The sequence below is a fragment of the Lucilia sericata genome, unplaced genomic scaffold, assembly GCF_015586225.1.
Source record: "Lucilia sericata isolate MDLA Ls3-8-SP2 unplaced genomic scaffold, ASM1558622v1 Contig000199F_arrow, whole genome shotgun sequence".
NCBI classification, from domain to species: domain Eukaryota; kingdom Metazoa; phylum Arthropoda; class Insecta; order Diptera; family Calliphoridae; genus Lucilia; species Lucilia sericata.
In genome coordinates, this window is record NW_023994227.1 from 268,775 (window position 1) to 288,261 (window position 19,487).

Consider the following 19,487-nt stretch of genomic DNA (forward strand, 5'->3'; position numbering starts at 1 on the left):
GATTAGTATACTTTAAGACTGTAACAATAAAAATTTTAAATAAGAATATCTGAGAAAACAGAATACTTAGAGTTCTCAAATTGTTTCGGTATCACTTTAGTATACATGTGAATATTTAAGACAAAAAGTGGGCATACTAGGGGGATAGGGCGTGGCACCTATCATATGAATTATATATAAAAATTCGTTTATATTTGAAACTATTAGCGCTAGAATTCTCAAATTTTGCACGAACAACCTTGACATCCATGTGAACATTTGGGGAAAAATTGGCGGACTACAGTCGGGGGCATGGTACCTCCCATATGAAATGTTTATATCTGAGAAGCTATTAGATCTAGTACATGAAATTTTTCATGCTGCAAAAAGTTAAAAGTATCACTTTTTATTCTTGAAAATTGGACATTGAAAGTTCTCTTAGAAGAAAAGGTTTCTGGGACTCAGTTTCGTTTAAATAGCTAATAAAAAGCTCATACAACACCGAACAATTTTACTAAATAATTCAATATAATTAAAAAATTTTAAATTTCACTATTTCTTCAAAATGCCGCCTTATTGGTAAAATCGTTAGAAAAAAGAACTATAAAAAAGAATAGAATGTGAATAGATTTAAAATAAATACATTCGACAAATAAATAAAAAATAGAGCTTAAAGTATTACAAAGGTTAAAGCTTAATATAATACATACTTATAAATTAATAATATTACATATTAATTATATAATTATATTCTTTGGTATTGAGTAATTAATTACTTAATAATTTACTTAATTTTTGGCATACTATTTTATTTGTTTATAACTTAATAGTTAAAGAAAGTTTTTTTGTGTTTTTTTTTTTGCATTTTTTTCAGTATTGAAGACTTAATTAAAAAATAAATTGTCTTTTTGGCATAATTTGTTTGTTTTTGTGTGTTTAGGACAAATAAACTTTTCTTTATAAATTGTATTTAATATATTTATTTAAATATATACAAATTGATTTTAGTGTGTGTATTTTTAGGCTTAAAAAATAATTACAAACATTAACAACATTAAATAGTAATTATGTAGTTAGACTGACTAACTGACTGACTGACAGATGTTGGATTTTAAATAAAAACTACTTTTTATTGTGTTTTTATTCTAAACTAATTAAGTAACTAGTTTTTTAAAAACACACAAATTTATTTATAAATAATAATTATTTTAATTTTGTGTTTTTGTTTTTCTTGGGGAAAATACATATTTCTGGAGGGGGTTTTTAATCTCACTCTTTATCACTTGTATACTAAAAGAAAAAATTAGTTAAAATTTTATTTTATGTTAAAAATTTGACAACAATGACTAGAATTATTTGATTTGATTTTTCTTTGGTAAACAAACAATAAATAAAAAGTTTAAAATATTTACGCTTTTTTTCTAATATTTACTTTTTAAAGTTCAACTAATTTTAAAAATGAGTTTTTCACTTTTTCTAGTTTAAAATAATTTTATTTCTTTATATTTTACGAATTTTAAGAAATGCTGCATAAAATTAATTTCGAATCATTTAAAATGATTGAAAAAGTTAAAAAAAATTAACATAAAAAATATTAAATTTAATTAATTAAGATTTTTCTTTTAACGGGCGATTGTCATAATTTTTTTTTTAAGAATTCTTTTTGTATCTACAATTAATATTTTTTTCCTTTGTTTACAAATTATAATTAATTCTTTAGGAATTTTATGTATCTTGCTTATGAAAAAAAAATTTTATTAAAAAATTTTTTATAATTGTTGTGTTTGTTGCTGTTGTTGTTGCTGCTGCTGTTGTTGTATTATTTGATTTTGATTATTTGTAATTTGTACAGTTGTTTCATTATCTGTTGCACGATGGGTCTTCATATGGGCACTACGACTCTTAATTTTATTGAATACTCTGAAAAAATATGTTTTATTAAGAAAGGAATATGCCATCAATAATTTATAGTTTTTAGAGGAATTAAATTAAATAAATATAAAAATTAAACGAAAACAATAATATTAATATAATAGACATTTAGTTTAGAAGCCCCATGAAATAGTAGATTACACATCATGGCACATGCTTACATTTCAATGATAGAACAGAGTAGCGATTTTTCAGTTTTCATGCTCAGCTAGTGTTTTGAATAATATTTAAGTTTTGTTTAAATATTTTTACTTATCTTTTTTATATTAGTGGTTTTATGAAGTTAGACAGAGAGAGGAGTCACAGTGATATTTAAGAAAATTAAGTTAAAGAAATGTTCAAAGAACGCAAAAGTTTAAAGAGAAAATATAATTATAATTGAAACTTAAAAGTAAGAAAGAAAAAACTGTATTAAGGTTAAGCTGAGGAACAAAAGTTTAAAGTGCTTTGTGAACCTTTTTGCTAACAATATAAATATGGGATAAAGTCCCTATTATTTTTGCTCAGTAGATCAGTAGATATTGTGTCGAATTCAAATAATTTATTAACAGCTGACTTTTCTATAGTATAAATTAGATTTTAGTTCAGGGTAAGTGCAAGACAGTAGTTCAGGCTGTAGATTAGAATATAGCCCAGCCTATAGAGCAAAATATAGACTAGCCTTTTGAATAAACTATAGTTAATCTGTAGACTAGGCTATGGACTAGGCAATAGATTAGACTATAGCTTAGACTATAGAATAAATAGACTACAGACTAGATTATAGACTAGACAATAGACAAGAGTATAGACTAGACTATAGACTAGACTATAGACTAGACTATAGACTAGACTATAGACTAGACTATAGACTAGACTATAGACTAGACTATAGACTAGACTATAGACTAGACTATAGACTAGACTATAGACTAGACTAGACTATAGACTAGACTATAGACTAGACTATAGACTAGACTATAGACTAGACTATAGACTAGACTATAGACTAGACTATAGACTAGACTATAGACTAGACTATAGACTAGACTATAGACTAGACTATAGACTAGACTATAGACTAGACTATAGACTAGACTATAGACTAGACTATAGACTAGACTATAGATTAGACTATACCATACTAAAGACTTCTATCTTTCAGTCTCTAGACTAGAATATATTCCAGGCCATACACCAGACTAAAGCCGTAACTATAGACTTCACTATAGTCCTATCTATAGACTAGGTTGTAATCCTGACTATAGATTATTATAAAGTCCCTTCTATTGACTATCTTATGGTCCCGAGTGTAAACTAACGTTATATGGTTTTGACTCTAGATGTGAGTATAGACCAGACTTTAGACTATAATATAGTAATGACTAAAGTACTGAAGTAGTACTGACTAATGACTGGACTATAATCCCGACTACAGACTAGAATACAATACTAGGCTATCGTTCTGACTATGAATTAGATTGTAGTCCTGGCATGTCCGTACAAATACAAAGTGCGGACTATAATCTAGATTATAGTCTAGACTTTAGTCCAGAATACAGTCTAAATTGTGAAGTATATTATAGTTCAAAACATTATCCAGACGATTAGCTAGACTTCAGTAAAGGACATGTGAACATTTTTTTTCTGTGTAAGTGAGGAAATGATTCGAAACTGATTGTTTTAGCTTCCGCTATAACGTGTTTGACTATATATGTGTTCACACATATTACCTAAAGTTTTAGATCTATCACTTCAAATAGTCCTATAAAACCCTATAATTATAGAGAATAAGGTGTAATATAAATAAAATATCGATAAAAGTAGTTTTTCGATAGCGGAAATATTTTTAAATAATTACAAAAGTATTTACAAAATAGGCAGAATTTGTTTAAAAATATTTGTTTTTTTTGTATGATTTAAAAAGAAAATTAAGATAGGTTTAGGGAATTTTTTAAAAAATTGTCTTGTATTTTTTTAAGGAAAAAAATTTGTAACAAAAGAAGTATAAATAAAATGAAAAAGAAAATAAAACAATTGCCATAACACTTACAATTAATCCAAGTTGTTTTAACAATTTTTTATATAGTATTTAAGACATCGTTCAAATAGTTATGGACTGACTTTATAGTGTTTTATACTTTCGTACTTTCATATTTGTAATGCTATTTTGGAGGCTGAACGAAGTTTCAAATTCAACGATTTTGATTAAAAACTTCTATGAGTAGTGAATCTTCGCTTTAATTTGAGAATTTCACAGATTTTCGTACGATATTTTTTTATTTGTTTTTTTTTTTTTTTTTTGGTAGAAAAAATATATATAATAATAAATATTTGAAAAAATACAACAACAAATAAATAAAAAAGAAACAACAATTATTATATGATGTAATAATTACTAGGGAACAAAAATTAAAAAGGAAACAAAAACAAAAAAATTCAGACAAATATTCAGCAACTTCAGTATACAATACATTAATTAATGGAATATAGGGATTGCAGTAATGTGGTAATGATGATTAAGATGTTTTTCAGGGGATTAATTTAGTACCTTTTAATGGTACATTTTGTAAGGGATAATGATATTTAATGTAACAAGGTATTTAAGACGTTACTCAGCTACAGGCAAAAAAATTATTTAACTGAATAAAACTTAAAGGAAATTAAAAGTTTTAAAAAAACAAAACTAATTTTAACGTGCTTTACTTTACGCAGTCATTTATCTCTTTTTTAAATGACTTGTTTCGAAAAAACCAAAAATTCGTAACGTTAAAACTAAAATACAAAATCACAAAAAATAAAACAAAAAATGTAAAAGAGAACTAATTCTCTTTTGGCGGAATACAATACAAACTCAAATAAAATTTGAATTGAATTGTTGCTTTTTTTGGGGTTTAGAATATTTTAATGAACGAATAGTGGTAGTAGTGGTAATTTGAGTTGGGGGAATCTTACTTGCCGCACACCTTGCAGGGGAATTCGGTATTGTCTTTATTGGCATTGGAATCTTTTTGATTTGTATTCGCCGTGTTGGCATGGCTAGACTGGGAGTTATTATGCATTGGATGATTATTACTATTGGTAGCAGAACCTTGCGAGGAATTTGCATTGGTATTAGTAGTTGTTGCAGTTGCATTCGTATTATTATTGTTACTGTGTTGATTATTGTGGTGGCTATTGCGGCCATAGGTATGGATGCGAGTATGACCATGCAGAGCAGCTTTAGAAGAAAAGCTCTGCAATGGTTGTGCATTAAATTTGGAAGAATTTGATAAAAGAATGATATGGTTTAGTTGTTAATAGAGCTTTACAGTTCCTTTAAAATGTAGAAATATTTTTGGGTAAATATTATTACTTACCGCTGAACAATCTGGTATTTCGCATACATAAGGTTTGGGATCATTGGCATGATTTTGTGGTAGTGTTTCAGTTTTTAGGTGGGTTACCTTGTAGTCCACGCATAATTTCTTCCAGAAATAATACATTTGTACACATTCGCCAGTTGTCTTGGTACCAAGCTGTTTCGAAATCAAATGTATAAATTGTAAGAAAAGACTGCTTTAATCAAGACTTACCTCTTTGGAAATCTTACTAAACTCCTTCCCGTGCTTCTCCAAACCCTTAAGGAATATCTCCAACTCTGGCGAAGACCATTTTATTTGGAATGAGTTCGACTGGGTCTGTAGTAAACTCAAAACAGCAGTTGCTGTATTACCTTGGGCCTTTAGCAAGGCCTCCAAAGCCACCTCTTCAGAATGACTGCCCAATGGCACGGCTGAAGATTTACTCAAGTCAATGAATCTCATTAAAATCTTTTCATCCTTTTGGACTTCCGGATTCCACATTAGATCACAACCAACCGTTTCCTCAATAGCCGATGTAGAGCAGACATTTTCATTAAATGCAGGTATAGAGGCTTGGTAAGCAGAACCCAAATTGACTTTTGATTCATCGGAAAAATCGACCAAACCCACTGGATCATCAAAATCATCATCGAAGTTGTCGAAACTCAAGAGGGAACAACCCAATTGTTTTAAAACATTACAGTACAAACCATGACCCTTACGTTCGGGATTCAGTATGGGCGCCGGTGTATAATGGGTGCGTGAAGGTTTGCGCAATTTTGATTTGTAGGGCGACAACGCCTGATATTTGGAATAAGAAGGATGTGTTGATGTAGACTCCAATGAGGAATGACCTTTTAAACGTCTTTTCAATATAGAGTTGGTTTGATTAGACAGTGGCTGCAAGGAAGTGCTAACAGTCGTAGTTGAGGCGTGAGTTTGCTGAGGAAATATTATGTGAGTCGAGGAAGCGGAATTTTTCACAATTTCTAGGGGTTTATTGAGACTAGTAATATTTTGTTGCAATTGTGGGTTAGTAGTGTTGGGGTTGTTATCTAATTTTAGTTCCATTTTATCGGTGGTACCACTAGTGTAGATTATAGGCTGCATTAAGGCCTCATTAAGTGAGTTTATGGTTGTGGATGTCAGATATTGTGTCTGATGTTGTTGTTGCTGTTGCTGCTGCATCATAAGTTGTGGGTGTTGTTGAATATTAGATTGATTTTGTACTTGTGGTAAATTTTGTACATTATATTGTATAGTAGTTGTAGATGAGGAGGAGGAGGAGGAAGCGGAATTTGCAGAGTTTGCATTGCAGGAATTCTGTATGACATTCGAGGGTATATTCAAAATCAATTGATTTATTTCGGAGTTGGAATTAGTGGAACCAGTAGAAGTTTGTGCATTTGTATCTAAAGATATTTTAACTGTTTGTGCTGAATGCGTTAGCTGTTGCTGATTGTTGTATTGTATAATCTGTTGTTGTGGCTGTTGATGAGGAATGTGTTGGATTTGTGGTTGCTGCTGTTGTTGTTGCGTTTGCGGCTGAGTCTGTTGCTGCTGCTGCTGAGGCATGGGATTTTGCAATTTTTGCTGCTGGCCAAAATCTCGCGGTGAAGACGACAATAGAGGATCTTCAGAATTGGGCATCATTTGTGATTGTAAACTTAGACCGGGTAAATAATATAAATCTATTATATTTTCTCCCTGATTTTCACAATTCAAATTCAGCTGATCTTCGGTTAAGACCTCACGCAACACCTCTTTCACCTCCTCGGCAGTGCCTATACCACTGGTAAAGAATGATTCCGAGAGCGGTGATGTAGCATTACGAGAATCATTTAGAAATTCTTGATCCTCATCTAGGAAGGAAAGATTGGCTTCGGCAAATTCTCGCAAATCGCATTCTGTATCGGGATCAGTACCATTTAGTAAATCTTCCACCTTAATATTGGAATCAAAGGAATTATCTTCGAGCACACTTTTCAATTTCATAATTTTGTCATTTTCACTTTCTCCGGCATTATTGGAGGAAATTAATGACTCACTGAAGAAGATGTTTGGTGCATCGTTAAAGTGGTGATTGTCCTCAATATAGGGGGAGGTCTGTGTAACATTTTCATGACTTGAGGGTGGTGTGGGATAAGCTAGAGGAGAATGTATGGGTGAATTGAGGCTGGAAGCAAATTGATTTTTCATATCTTGTGGCAGGGACAAGGTATTTGTTCTAATCTGCTGGTGATTGATCAACGTTGGATTTTGTATGATTAATTCTTTGGAATGGAAATGTTGGAAGTTTGGTAAAGTTTGTGTAGTTTGACACTGATTTGAGTTTTGTTGCAACTGCTGTTGCTGCTGGTGGAGTTGTTGCTGTTGCTGCTGTTGATCCACACAATTCTGCTGCTCAATTTTATTATCCAAGATCTCAAATTGTTCGGAATGTTCAGGTTTTAAATTGTCTCCAGCGTCATTCAATAATTGCATGGTATCGACAGTTTGTAACAACATCTCGGCTTCACTTACATTATAAACCTCGTTTTCACCAAATAAGGCCGAGCCATCACTCGTATAGGTGACGGTATAGACCTCACTGTTGCTATCAGCCCCTTGGGCTATAGTCAGTGACAAGGGTGTGCCATCGGGCAGGGTTACATTAGTGGCATTTGACATTTGTATATGATCGTCTTTCTTGATTTTGCCCTTGGTCGATACCACCTGGACTTCCGAGGGTATAATGACACTACAATTATTTTTATTCGTTATAATCTGGCGGGTTACACCACCCAAGGGTGTATTATTGTTTGGCTGTTTTTGGGTGACTGCTATGCGTGTTCCCCGCTTTAGTAATTCGATTAAAGTCGAATCTTTTGGATCGGTTGATGTACTTCGTGTTGTCGTTGTATTAATCGTTGCTGCTGTTGTTGTAGTTATTTTCGTTGCACTACGTTCGGCATTTAGGGTGGTGGCTGTAGTACCCACCCCAATATTATTCATTGTCTTTTGTTGCTGCTGATGATGAAGTTGTTGCTGCTGTTGTTGGGGTTGTTGCTGCTTAGTACTATATATTTCGATACTTTGTGGCAAATTTATATCTTGAACATTAATATTAGATTTGGGATTATTTTTGATAGTTGTAACCGCTGGTAATTGTTGCTGCTGCTGCTGCGGTTGCTGTAGTTGTGTGGAATTTTGTTGTTGATTTGTTGTAGTTGTACTGTTCGGTTGTGTCTTGGGATTAAGGAAACTATCCAAATCACTAATGGATCTACGTATGGTAGTTGTATTACTTTGGTTACTACTTGTGGGTGGTGCGGGGACTACAAAGGCACCCTGACATAAACAAATATTTTAAAAGAATAAATATTGAAAAATTTGTTAAATTTTTTCTTAATTGTATTTGTTGTTACCTTATTTAAATCTTTACTTCTTTTGCTAATAATCTTTTCTTCAATCAAGGCTCTTACACCAATACTTGCTGTCTGCAATGGAGGACCACTGTTCTCCTTCTTTTCACTCTTTTTGGTTTCTGGATCCTTTTTAAAATAGCCGCCATGTAAACGCATGTGACCATTAAGGGCGGGTACATTTTTAAATTTGCGATGGCATAAATTACACTCTACTGGCTTCTGATCAATTTTAACTAAATTGAAAAGATTGGAATTAATGGTGTTAGATAAATCTATTTCAATTTCATCCTCTTTGATTTTGTTTTGGGAATTGGCAGAGGAATCATTGATATTATCGGCATTGACCTCATCAACGGTAATGGCAACATTTTGGGAGGAATTTAGCTAAAACAAAAAATACAATTAAATATTTTTTTAACAGGTTTTTAATTGAAAAAAATAGTTAAGTCCCACCAATTGCATATTCCAGGTTCTGGGTCGGGAATTTTGTGTTTGAGCCGTGGCTGGGGGATTGGTATCTATTTTATACGACTGACTACTGGTTGGCGAAGATACTGTCACTTGTGCAGTGGTTTGTTTAGTTTGTCTCATTATTTTACTTATCAAATCCAACTGTTCTCGCGTCAAACCTTCTCCATCCAAATTACCACTATTATCGGTCAGAGTTATGGTGGCACCCGGACCATTCGACATACTGCTAGAGGACGACATGGAGGATGTAGTCGATGTGGGTGATAATAAAGTTACGCCTGTCTTAAGCGGCACATTCAAAGCTTTAAGTTCTTCTTCGGTCAAAGCTAAACCAGTAGCGGCATCAACCACTGTACCACCGTTTGAAAGATATGTACCTAAACAAGTGGCACCATCTGGTGAACTGGCGTCTCCTATTGAGAGTGTGAAAATATATGTAAAAGTATAACATTACATAAGAAAACATAAAAATAAATTTACTCATTAATGTGCATACTATTTTCATTTAAAACTTACCATTTGCTGTCGCTGGGGATAAACTTAAATTTGAATTGGAATTATTATTGGATATTAAGAGCTGATGATTGTGTGGTGCTATAACACCTGCGTGATGATTTTCTGTATGTCTTCTTAATGAACGAGCATCACAATATGATTTTCCACAACCTTCAGCTTTACATTCATATGGTTTTTTATTTCTATGTGTCATCATATGTCCATTTCTGTCAAAGATTTTAAATACAAATATTTCAGATTGTTTAATAAGTTTTTTTTTTATAACATATTCCTAAGAACTAAGTAAGGTGGTATAGTTTATTTCAATTTACTTATACACATCATTTTTAAAATTTGGGGAGAAATTTTAAATTAAAACTTTGAAATTAGAAAAAAATGTAGTTCGATATTCTAAACAAATAATGCCTGATATTTCAGAAGCTATGATCAAATCCAAAACACGATTTCTAGCCGGAAACACAAAGTCTAGAGAATTTCAATATTTTACATTTTTTAGACTAGACTATAGGCTAGACCATAGACTAGACAAAACACTAGACTATAGACTAGGCTATAGACTAGACTATATAATATAGAATTAACTACAGACTAGGCTATAGACAAGACTATATAATATAGAATTAACTATAGACTAGAGTCTAGACAAAACACTAGACTATAGACTAAGCTATAGACTAGACTATATAATATAGAATTAACTACAGACTAGGCTATAGACAAGACTATATAATATAGAATTAACTATAGACTAGAGTCTAGACAATAGACTAGACTACAGAATAGACAATAGACAAGACTATAGACAAGACTATAGACTAGACTATAGACTAGACTATAGACTAGACTAGACTAGACTATAGACTAGACTATAGACTAGACTATAGACTAGACTATAGACTAGACTATAGACTAGACTACTAGACTAGACTAGACTATAGACTAACTATAGACTAGACTATAGACTAGACTATAGACTATAAACTAGACTATAGACTAGACTATAGACTAGACTATAGACTAGACTATAGACTAGACTATAGACTAGACTATAGACTAGACTATAGACTAGACTATAGACTAGACTATAGACTAGACTATAGACTAGACTATAGACTAGACTATAGACTAGACTATAGACTAGACTATAGACTAGACTATAGACTAGACTATAGACTAGACTATAGACTAGACTAGACTAGACTATAGACTAGACTATAGACTAGACTATAGACTAGACTATAGACTAGACTATAGACTAGACTACTAGACTATAGACTAGACTATAGACTAGACTATAGACTAGACTATAGACTAGACTATAGACTAGACTATAGACTAGACTATAGACTAGACTATAGACTAGACTATAGACTAGACTATAGACTAGACTATAGACTAGACTATAGACTAGACTATAGACTAGACTATAGACTAGACTATAGACTAGACTATAGACTAGACTATAGACTAGACTATAGACTAGACTATAGACTAGACTATAGACTAGACTATAGACTAGACTATAGACTAGACTATAGACTAGACTATAGACTAGACTATAGACTAGACTATAGACTAGACTATAGACTAGACTATAGACTAGACTATAGACTAGACTATAGACTAGACTATAGACTAGACTATAGACTAGACTATAGACTAGACTATAGACTAGACTATAGACTAGACTATAGACTAGACTATAGACTAGACTATAGACTAGACTATAGACTAGACTATAGACTAGACTATAGACTAGACTATAGACTAGACTATAGACTAGACTATAGACTAGATAGACTAGACTATAGACTAGACTATAGACTAGACTATAGACTAGACTATAGACTAGACTATAGACTAGACTATAGACTAGACTATAGACTATATAGACTAGACTATAGACTATATAGACTATAGACTAGACTATAGACTAGACTATAGACTATAGACTAGACTATAGACTAGACTATAGACTAGACTATAGACTAGACTATAGACTAGACTATAGACTAGACTATAGACTAGACTATAGACTAGACTATAGACTAGACTATAGACTAGACTATAGACTAGACTATAGACTAGACTATAGACTAGACTATATACTAGACTATAGACTAGACTATAGACTAGACTATAGACTAGACTAGACTAGACTATAGACTAGACTATAGACTAGACTATAGACTAGACTATAGACTAGACTATAGACTAGACTATAGACTAGACTATAGACTAGACTATAGACTAGACTATAGACTAGACTATAGACTAGACTATAGACTAGACTATAGACTAGACTATAGACTAGACTATAGACTAGACTATAGACTAGACTATAGACTAGACTATAGACTAGACTATAGACTAGACTATAGACTAGACTATAGACTAGACTATAGACTAGACTATAGACTAGACTATAGACTATACTATAGACTAGACTATATACTGGACTAAACTATAGACTAGATTATAGACTAGACTATCGGCTAGACTATAAACTAGACTATAGACTAGACTATCGACTAGACTATAGACTAGACTAATGACTAGACTATAGACTAGACTATAGACTAATGACTAGACTATAGACTAGACTATAGACCAGACTATAGACTAGACTATAGACTAGACTATAGACTAAACTAGACTATAGACTAGACTCTAGACTAGACTATAGACTAGACTCTAGACTAGACTATAGACTAGACTAGACTATAGACTAGACTATAGACTATATACTAGACTATAGACTAGACTATAGACTAGACTATAGACTAGACTATAGACTAGACTATAGACTAGACTATAGACTAGACTATAGACTAGACTATAGACTAGACTATAGACTAGACTATAGACTAGACTATAGACTAGACTATAGACTAGACTATAGACTAGACTATAGACTAGACTATAGACTAGACTATAGACTAGACTATAGACTAGACTATAGACTAGACTATAGACTAGACTATAGACTAGACTATAGACTAGACTATAGACTAGACTATAGACTAGACTATAGACTAGACTATAGACTAGACTATAGACTAGACTATAGACTAGACTATAGACTAGACTATAGACTAGACTATAGACTAGACTATAGACTAGACTATAGACTAGACTATAGACTAGACTATAGACTAGACTATAGACTAGACTATAGACTAGACTATAGACTAGACTAGACTATAGACTTGACTATAGACTAGACTATAGACTAGACTATAGACTAAACTATACAGTAGACTATAGGCTAGACTATAGACTACTTAGACTACTATGTATCAAAACTGAAAATGAGCTCTCTTTTAGTCTTTCTTTAACTCGTACGTATGCGTGAGCAAAAACAAACTCGAATATTACTTCAATGTGATCGACTTGATTTGGAAAGTATTTAGATTTTTACGAAAGTGTACAATTGACAAAAAACTAATAATTACATACATATATGCATTATTTAAAATATTTATCATTTCAAAAAACTGAAAGCAAAAATAAACTTACAAATGATCTTGTCGCTTAAATGCCTTTGAGCACATAACACACACGTATTTCCGTTCGTCACTGTGTGTCAGTTTGTGCTTGGCCAGTGCTGATGCATTTCCAAAAATTTTATTACAAATCTGAAAAGGGAAAAGAGCAAAGAAATGAGATAAATATTATAAAATTAAGAAAATAAAATTAAACATTTACAAATGAAACGTAACAACTAAATAAAGAAAGAAACTAAAACAACAACAAAATTTAAAAATTGTTTAAAACGTGTATATTTTAATTAGACATGTTTTTTTTCTTAACCCCCCAATACTAACCCTTGCCACCCTAAAATCAATTACACATGTACCCCTTGTGTACGACGACGAAAGATGGAAATAGACAGACAACAACAACAACTACAAGAATAATATTTAATTATAGGGGGTACTTGTATGTCTGAATGATTTTTCATTTTATTATTATTTTTTGGTTTTATTCATATTTTTATTTTATTTAGTAGTCAAGAGTGCGAGTACTTGTTTGCTATGGCGTAGAAAGCCTCATACAGAAAAACTACAAATATTGAAACAATTTTGAAACTAATTGGTATAGTTTCGTAATAGTTTGCCTAATAAGATGCGTAGACGCAAGAAAAATCCAATTAAGTAAATCATGTTTATTTTTAAAATACTAGTAGCATATTTTTCTTCATATATGTATGAAATTTAGTCTATATTTTAAGAAAACAAGAAAATTGTTCTAATTACTTTCATGGTATTTTTATGTGAAATATGTTTGTATCTTCTGTTGAATATTTTCTATTAATTAAAAAAAATAGATATGTAGATATCTGTGAAGACATTGAACTATTGTCTCGTGTTTCAGTAATGTCATTCATATTTTCAAAACAATTTGCGTAAAAAGTATGTGTCTATCATAATGTGCAAATGATTTGGGGTGGTTTCCCATCAAATCTTTTCGCGTTTTTATGATATATAACAAGAAGCTTCAAAAAATTCCAGAAATCCTTAGTTTTTCTAAGATTGCCGTTTATATAAAACGAGAGTATAGTGTGTAATCTATTATGTTGTCTAGTCTATAGTGTAATATAGTCTGGTCTGTAGTCTAGTCTATAGTCTAGTCTATAGTCTAGTCTATAGTCTAGTCTATAGTCTAGTCTATAGTCTAGTCTATAGTCTAGTCTATAGTCTAGTCTATAGTCTAGTCTATAGTCTAGTCTATAGTCTAGTCTATAGTCTAGTCTATAGTCTAGTCTATAGTCTAGTCTATAGTCTAGTCTATAGTCTAGTCTATAGTCTAGTCTATAGTCTAGTCTATAGTCTAGTCTATAGTCTAGTCTATAGTCTAGTCTATAGTCTAGTCTATAGTCTAGTCTAGTCTATAGTCTAGTCTATAGTCTAGTCTATAGTCTAGTCTATAGTCTAGTCTATAGTCTAGTCTATAGTCTAGTCTATAGTCTAGTCTATAGTCTAGTCTATAGTCTAGTCTATAGTCTAGTCTATAGTCTAGTCTATAGTCTAGTCTATAGTCTAGTCTATAGTCTAGTCTATAGTCTAGTCTATAGTCTAGTCTATAGTCTAGTCTATAGTCTAGTCTATAGTCTAGTCTATAGTCTAGTCTATAGTCTAGTCTATAGTCTAGTCTATAGTCTAGTCTATAGTCTAGTCTATAGTCTAGTCTATAGTCTAGTCTATAGTCTAGTCTATAGTCTAGTCTATAGTCTAGTCTATAGTCTAGTCTATAGTCTAGTCTATAGTCTAGTCTATAGTCTAGTCTATAGTCTAGTCTATAGTCTAGTCTATAGTCTAGTCTATAGTCTAGTCTATAGTCTAGTCTATAGTCTAGTCTATAGTCTAGTCTATAGTCTAGTCTATAGTCTAGTCTATAGTCTATAGTCTATAGTCTAGTCTATAGTCTAGTCTATAGTCTAGTCTATAGTCTAGTCTATAGTCTAGTCTATAGTCTAGTCTATAGTCTAGTCTATAGTCTAGTCTATAGTCTAGTCTATAGTCTAGTCTATAGTCTAGTCTATAGTCTAGTCTATAGTCTAGTCTATAGTCTAGTCTATAGTCTAGTCTATAGTCTAGTCTATAGTCTAGTCTATAGTCTAGTCTATAGTCTAGTCTATAGTCTAGTCTATAGTCTAGTCTATAGTCTAGTCTATAGTCTAGTCTATAGTCTAGGCTATAGTCTAGTCTATAGTCTAGTCTATAGTCTAGTCTATAGTCTAGTCTATAGTCTAGTCTATAGTCTAGTCTATAGTCTAGTCTATAGTCTAGTCTATAGTCTAGTCTATAGTCTAGTCTATAGTCTAGTCTATAGTCTAGTCTATAGTCTAGTCTACAGTCTAGTCTATAGTCTAGTCTATAGTCTAGTCTATAGTCTAGTCTATAGTCTAGTCTATAGTCTAGTCTATAGTCCAGTCTATAGTCTAGTCTATAGTCTTGTCTATAGTCTAGTCTATAGTCTACTCTATAGTCTAGTCTATAGTCTAGTCTATAGTCTAGTCTATAGTCTAGTCTATAGTCTAGTCTATAGTCTAGTCTATAGTCTAGTCTATAGTCTAGTCTATAGTCTAGTCTATAGTCTAGTCTATAGTCTAGTCTATAGTCTAGTCTATAGTCTAGTCTATAGTCTAGTCTATAGTCTAGTCTATAGTCTAGTCTATAGTCTAGTCTATAGTCTAGTCTATAGTCTAGTCTATAGTCTAGTCTATAGTCTAGGCTATAGTCTAGTCTATAGTCTAGTCTATAGTCTAGTCTATAGTCTAGTCTATAGTCTAGTCTATAGTCTAGGCTATAGTCTAGTCTATAGTCTAGTCTATAGTCTAGTCTATAGTCTAGTCTATAGTCTAGGCTATAGTCTAGTCTATAGTCTAGTCTATAGTCTAGTTAATAGTGTAGTCTATAGTCTAGTCTATAGTCTAGTCTATAGTCTAGTCTATAGTCTTGTCTATAGTCTAGTCTATAGTCTAGTCTATAGTGTAGTCTATAGTCTAGTCTATAGTCTAGTCTATAGTCTATAGTCTAGTCTATAGTCTATAGTCTAGTTTATAGTCTAGTCTATAGACTAGTCTATAGTCTAGTCTATAGTGCAGTCTAAATGACAATTAGTTTAGTACTTTAAAATCTAAAAAAGTACTATTTCTGTTATAAGTTAGTACTATTTCTAAATGAAATGTTAATTTTTGGTATAATCATTTCCCGGAGTTTAACTAAATTCCTAAGCAACTCAAAAAATTTACTGCTACCACTTAATCATGGCAAGAAAACAAAAAATTCAACACTCACCTGACACTGCTGTGGACCGTGACGACTGGGTGATGATATTTTCGAACGGCTTTTCTTTAAGATTTTCGGTGGATTTGTTGTTAATGTACCAGGAACTTTACGGCTACCGTGACTCAACGATGTTATGCTACGCGCAACTGAGTTGCCGCTACTACTATTGCTGCTATAACTGAAACAACTGTCGTTGCTGCTCGAACTGAAATTGCTATTACAGCTATTGTTGCTGCTGTTGTTGGTGGTGGTGGTATTGCTGTTATTGTTGTTATTAAGTTGACTTAAATTGTTATTGTTGTTGTTATTGTTGCTAATACCGTTGCAGCTGATAGTTGTGCTATTATTGATTTGATTGCTACTATTATTATTATTACTATTGCTATGACTGTTATTGTTGCTGTTGGTATTGCTGTTGCTGCTGCTATTACTACTATTGCTCATTATCTGAGCCAGGGATGTTATGTTGGTAGTATTGCTGCAACTGCTGCTACGTATTAGACAATTTTTTATATAACTGTTGGTTTTATTCACTGCGGTTGTAGTATTCGTTGAGGTCGTTACTGTTTGTACCGCTGATGTGGTAGTCGTTTTGGAAATATCACGAATAAAATTGTTGTTGTTATTGTTAGTGCTACTATTGTTGTTGATAATGTTGCTGTTGTTATTACTGCTGGTATTTTGGGGATTATTAATAATATTTGTGGAGCGTTTACTAATTGTTATACGATTTTTAATCGTACCATTTAAATTGTTATTGGTAATATCGCTGGTATTTGTTAGTTTGGAGGAATTTTGTTTTGTACTCTCACCACTGGGATTATTTGTATTTTTAAGAGCTGAAGAGAGAAGAGAGAACCAAAATAATAGAAGAACGTTGTTGGTAAAGTGTTTAAAATCAAATGTAATTAATATATGTATTTTACTTTGACCTCTCAACTTACATGCTGTTTGTAATGTACCTAAAACATCAGCCAACATTTCTGGATCTGGATAACCAATGGTTAATGCATTATCCAATGTTGTTGTTGTTGTCGTCGTCCCAGATGTTGCTGTTGTTCCTGTTCCGCCTGTATAATGATTATTTGTCGACGTTGATGTAATAATTGTTGCTGCTGCGGCGGCTGCTTCTGATGATGATTGATTGGATTGTATTGAGTCATTGGAATTAACATCGCGCAATTGTAATGTTACCGAAGCTTCTGTACCCACCGACGCACTACACATAAGCACACGAGGCGCTGACGACAGACTGGTTGTCAAGGGCAGGTGTATACTCTTGGGAACCTACAAATGAATACACATCACAAAAGAACATTTTTATTATTAATCAATGTTTTTTTTGTCTTGCATCTCTTTTATAGTTTATTAAAAAAAAATGTAATTGTTCTGCATTTAACAATTTGTCATTTTCAAAATTAAATTGACTAACGAAAAACAATAAACATACTGCATATACTAGACTACAAAACAATAAAAGTATAGTATTGTTAAAATGTTCATTTTATAATTAATTAGCTGCTATGAAATTTAGCTTTAAGACATTTATGCACATTTTTTCTAAGGTTGATTTTGGTTGAAAAAACAAGGAACGATAATGTACCACCTAATATTTAGGATAGTCTAAAGTAATATGTCGGAAGAAAATAAATGTTATTTATTTGTTTTTAAATATTTCGTTAAAAATGCATGATTTTTGGTTTATTTTAAAATGCATCATCTAGTTAGAATACTTAGACGAATATAGTATTTTTTCAAAATTTAAATAAATATTATGTATGTATGAACATTAAATTTGAAAATATTCACACTTATTTCAAAAATATGTGTCATGCTGTTAAGTACACGGAGGAAAAATATACACGCCTGATACCAAATTGATACCAAATTTTTCAATAACATCCGTTGTCAAGTATATACAACAACAACATGTAATGTAGACCACGCAACTTTGTCAACATTGCAACGATTCGTTGTCGCAATCTAAACTTTATGCACATCCGTTGTTTAAATGTTAAAAAACGTGGTAAGCTCACTATTTAAAACGCATTTTGAGCTTACCATGTTTTTTAACTTGACAACGGATGTTATTAAAAAATTTGGTGTCAATTTGGTACCAGGCGTGTATATTTTTTCCTCTGTGTAATGACAAACAATTGTTATGAGAGATTTCTTTAAAAAAATTTAATTATTTTTAAATTTTTTAATTTTTCCATAATTTGTCTTAAATCTAACTTTGAGCCAAACGCCCAAGAACCAAAAATATCTTTAAAAATATAGTCTTATATATTATTCCAACAATTTTTATTAAAATTATTTAATTTTATTTCAAAAAGTTTATTTCCCATCCATTTTAACAACACCTTCAAACCATTTGCTTTACCTATCAACCATACAAACGCAATAAAAATTTATTTATCGAGGTTTTACGTTTTAACAAAATAACAATCAATTCAATTATTTCTTTTTTTTTTCTAATTTTTATTTGCAAATTAAAAGAACAATAAAATAGTGGATGAGAAAAAAAAATAACACAAAAATTACTTGTTGAAAACTTAATGATTTGAATTTAATTGTGTGCTTTTTAAAAATATGTCAAAGTATAAACATAAATTTTATTTAACAAAAACACACACATATACACACTCTGCTACTCATTGAAAGAAAAGAATCATTAAGACTTTAAACAGCCATAAAAAATTTAAAATTTCATTTTAAGGAAAATTTAAATGAAATTTCAATAAACAGACAATAAAACCCAGCAAAGTTATCAGCAATAGCACATCTTGCATGATAATAATAATTTTCTAATTAGCTCTTTATTGAAACTCATAGAAATTATATATTTGCTAAATAGATTTTTTTGGAATCCATCAGATTTGCTAAATTACTATTTAATATATCACTCATATTTAGGTTCATTCCGGAATGAGTTAAAAAAATGCCCTTATTCTTTGTTTTGCTGGGTTGCTAAAAACTCCTCAGTAACTACTTTATATTTATTATTACAGAAAATTAAAACAAAACATTAAATAACCAGAAAAAGAAAAAAATAATTTAGTAAA

The 19,487-nt window shown here is 31.5% G+C and overlaps 1 protein-coding gene across 7 annotated transcripts in view; it reads right to left on the reverse strand.

The window, feature by feature from the left end:
- Positions 1-872: 872 nt before the first annotated feature.
- The window catches only part of LOC119601904 (homeobox protein 5), a 92,049-nt gene continuing 73,434 nt past the window's right edge, over positions 873-19,487 (reverse strand). For 2 of the 7 annotated variants that reach the window (XM_037953144.1, XM_037953143.1), the window contains 10 exons: positions 17,367-17,709; positions 16,432-17,261; positions 13,148-13,266; positions 9,629-9,834; positions 9,095-9,525; positions 8,642-9,025; positions 5,466-8,564; positions 5,250-5,408; positions 4,846-5,126; positions 873-1,899 (listed from right to left, as the gene is read on the reverse strand). In XM_037953144.1, the coding sequence (XP_037809072.1) occupies positions 1,749-1,899; positions 4,846-5,126; positions 5,250-5,408; positions 5,466-8,564; positions 8,642-9,025; positions 9,095-9,525; positions 9,629-9,834; positions 13,148-13,266; positions 16,432-17,261; positions 17,367-17,649 (5,943 nt within the window). In that variant the 5' untranslated portion in view covers positions 17,650-17,709 and the 3' untranslated portion in view covers positions 873-1,748. Of the gene's footprint in view, positions 1,900-3,943; positions 4,129-4,845; positions 5,127-5,249; positions 5,409-5,465; positions 8,565-8,641; positions 9,026-9,094; positions 9,526-9,628; positions 9,835-13,147; positions 13,267-16,431; positions 17,262-17,366; positions 17,710-19,487 lie in introns of those variants that run through there. The other 5 variants (XR_005231279.1, XR_005231280.1, XM_037953145.1 and 2 more) reach the window with 5 other exon arrangements.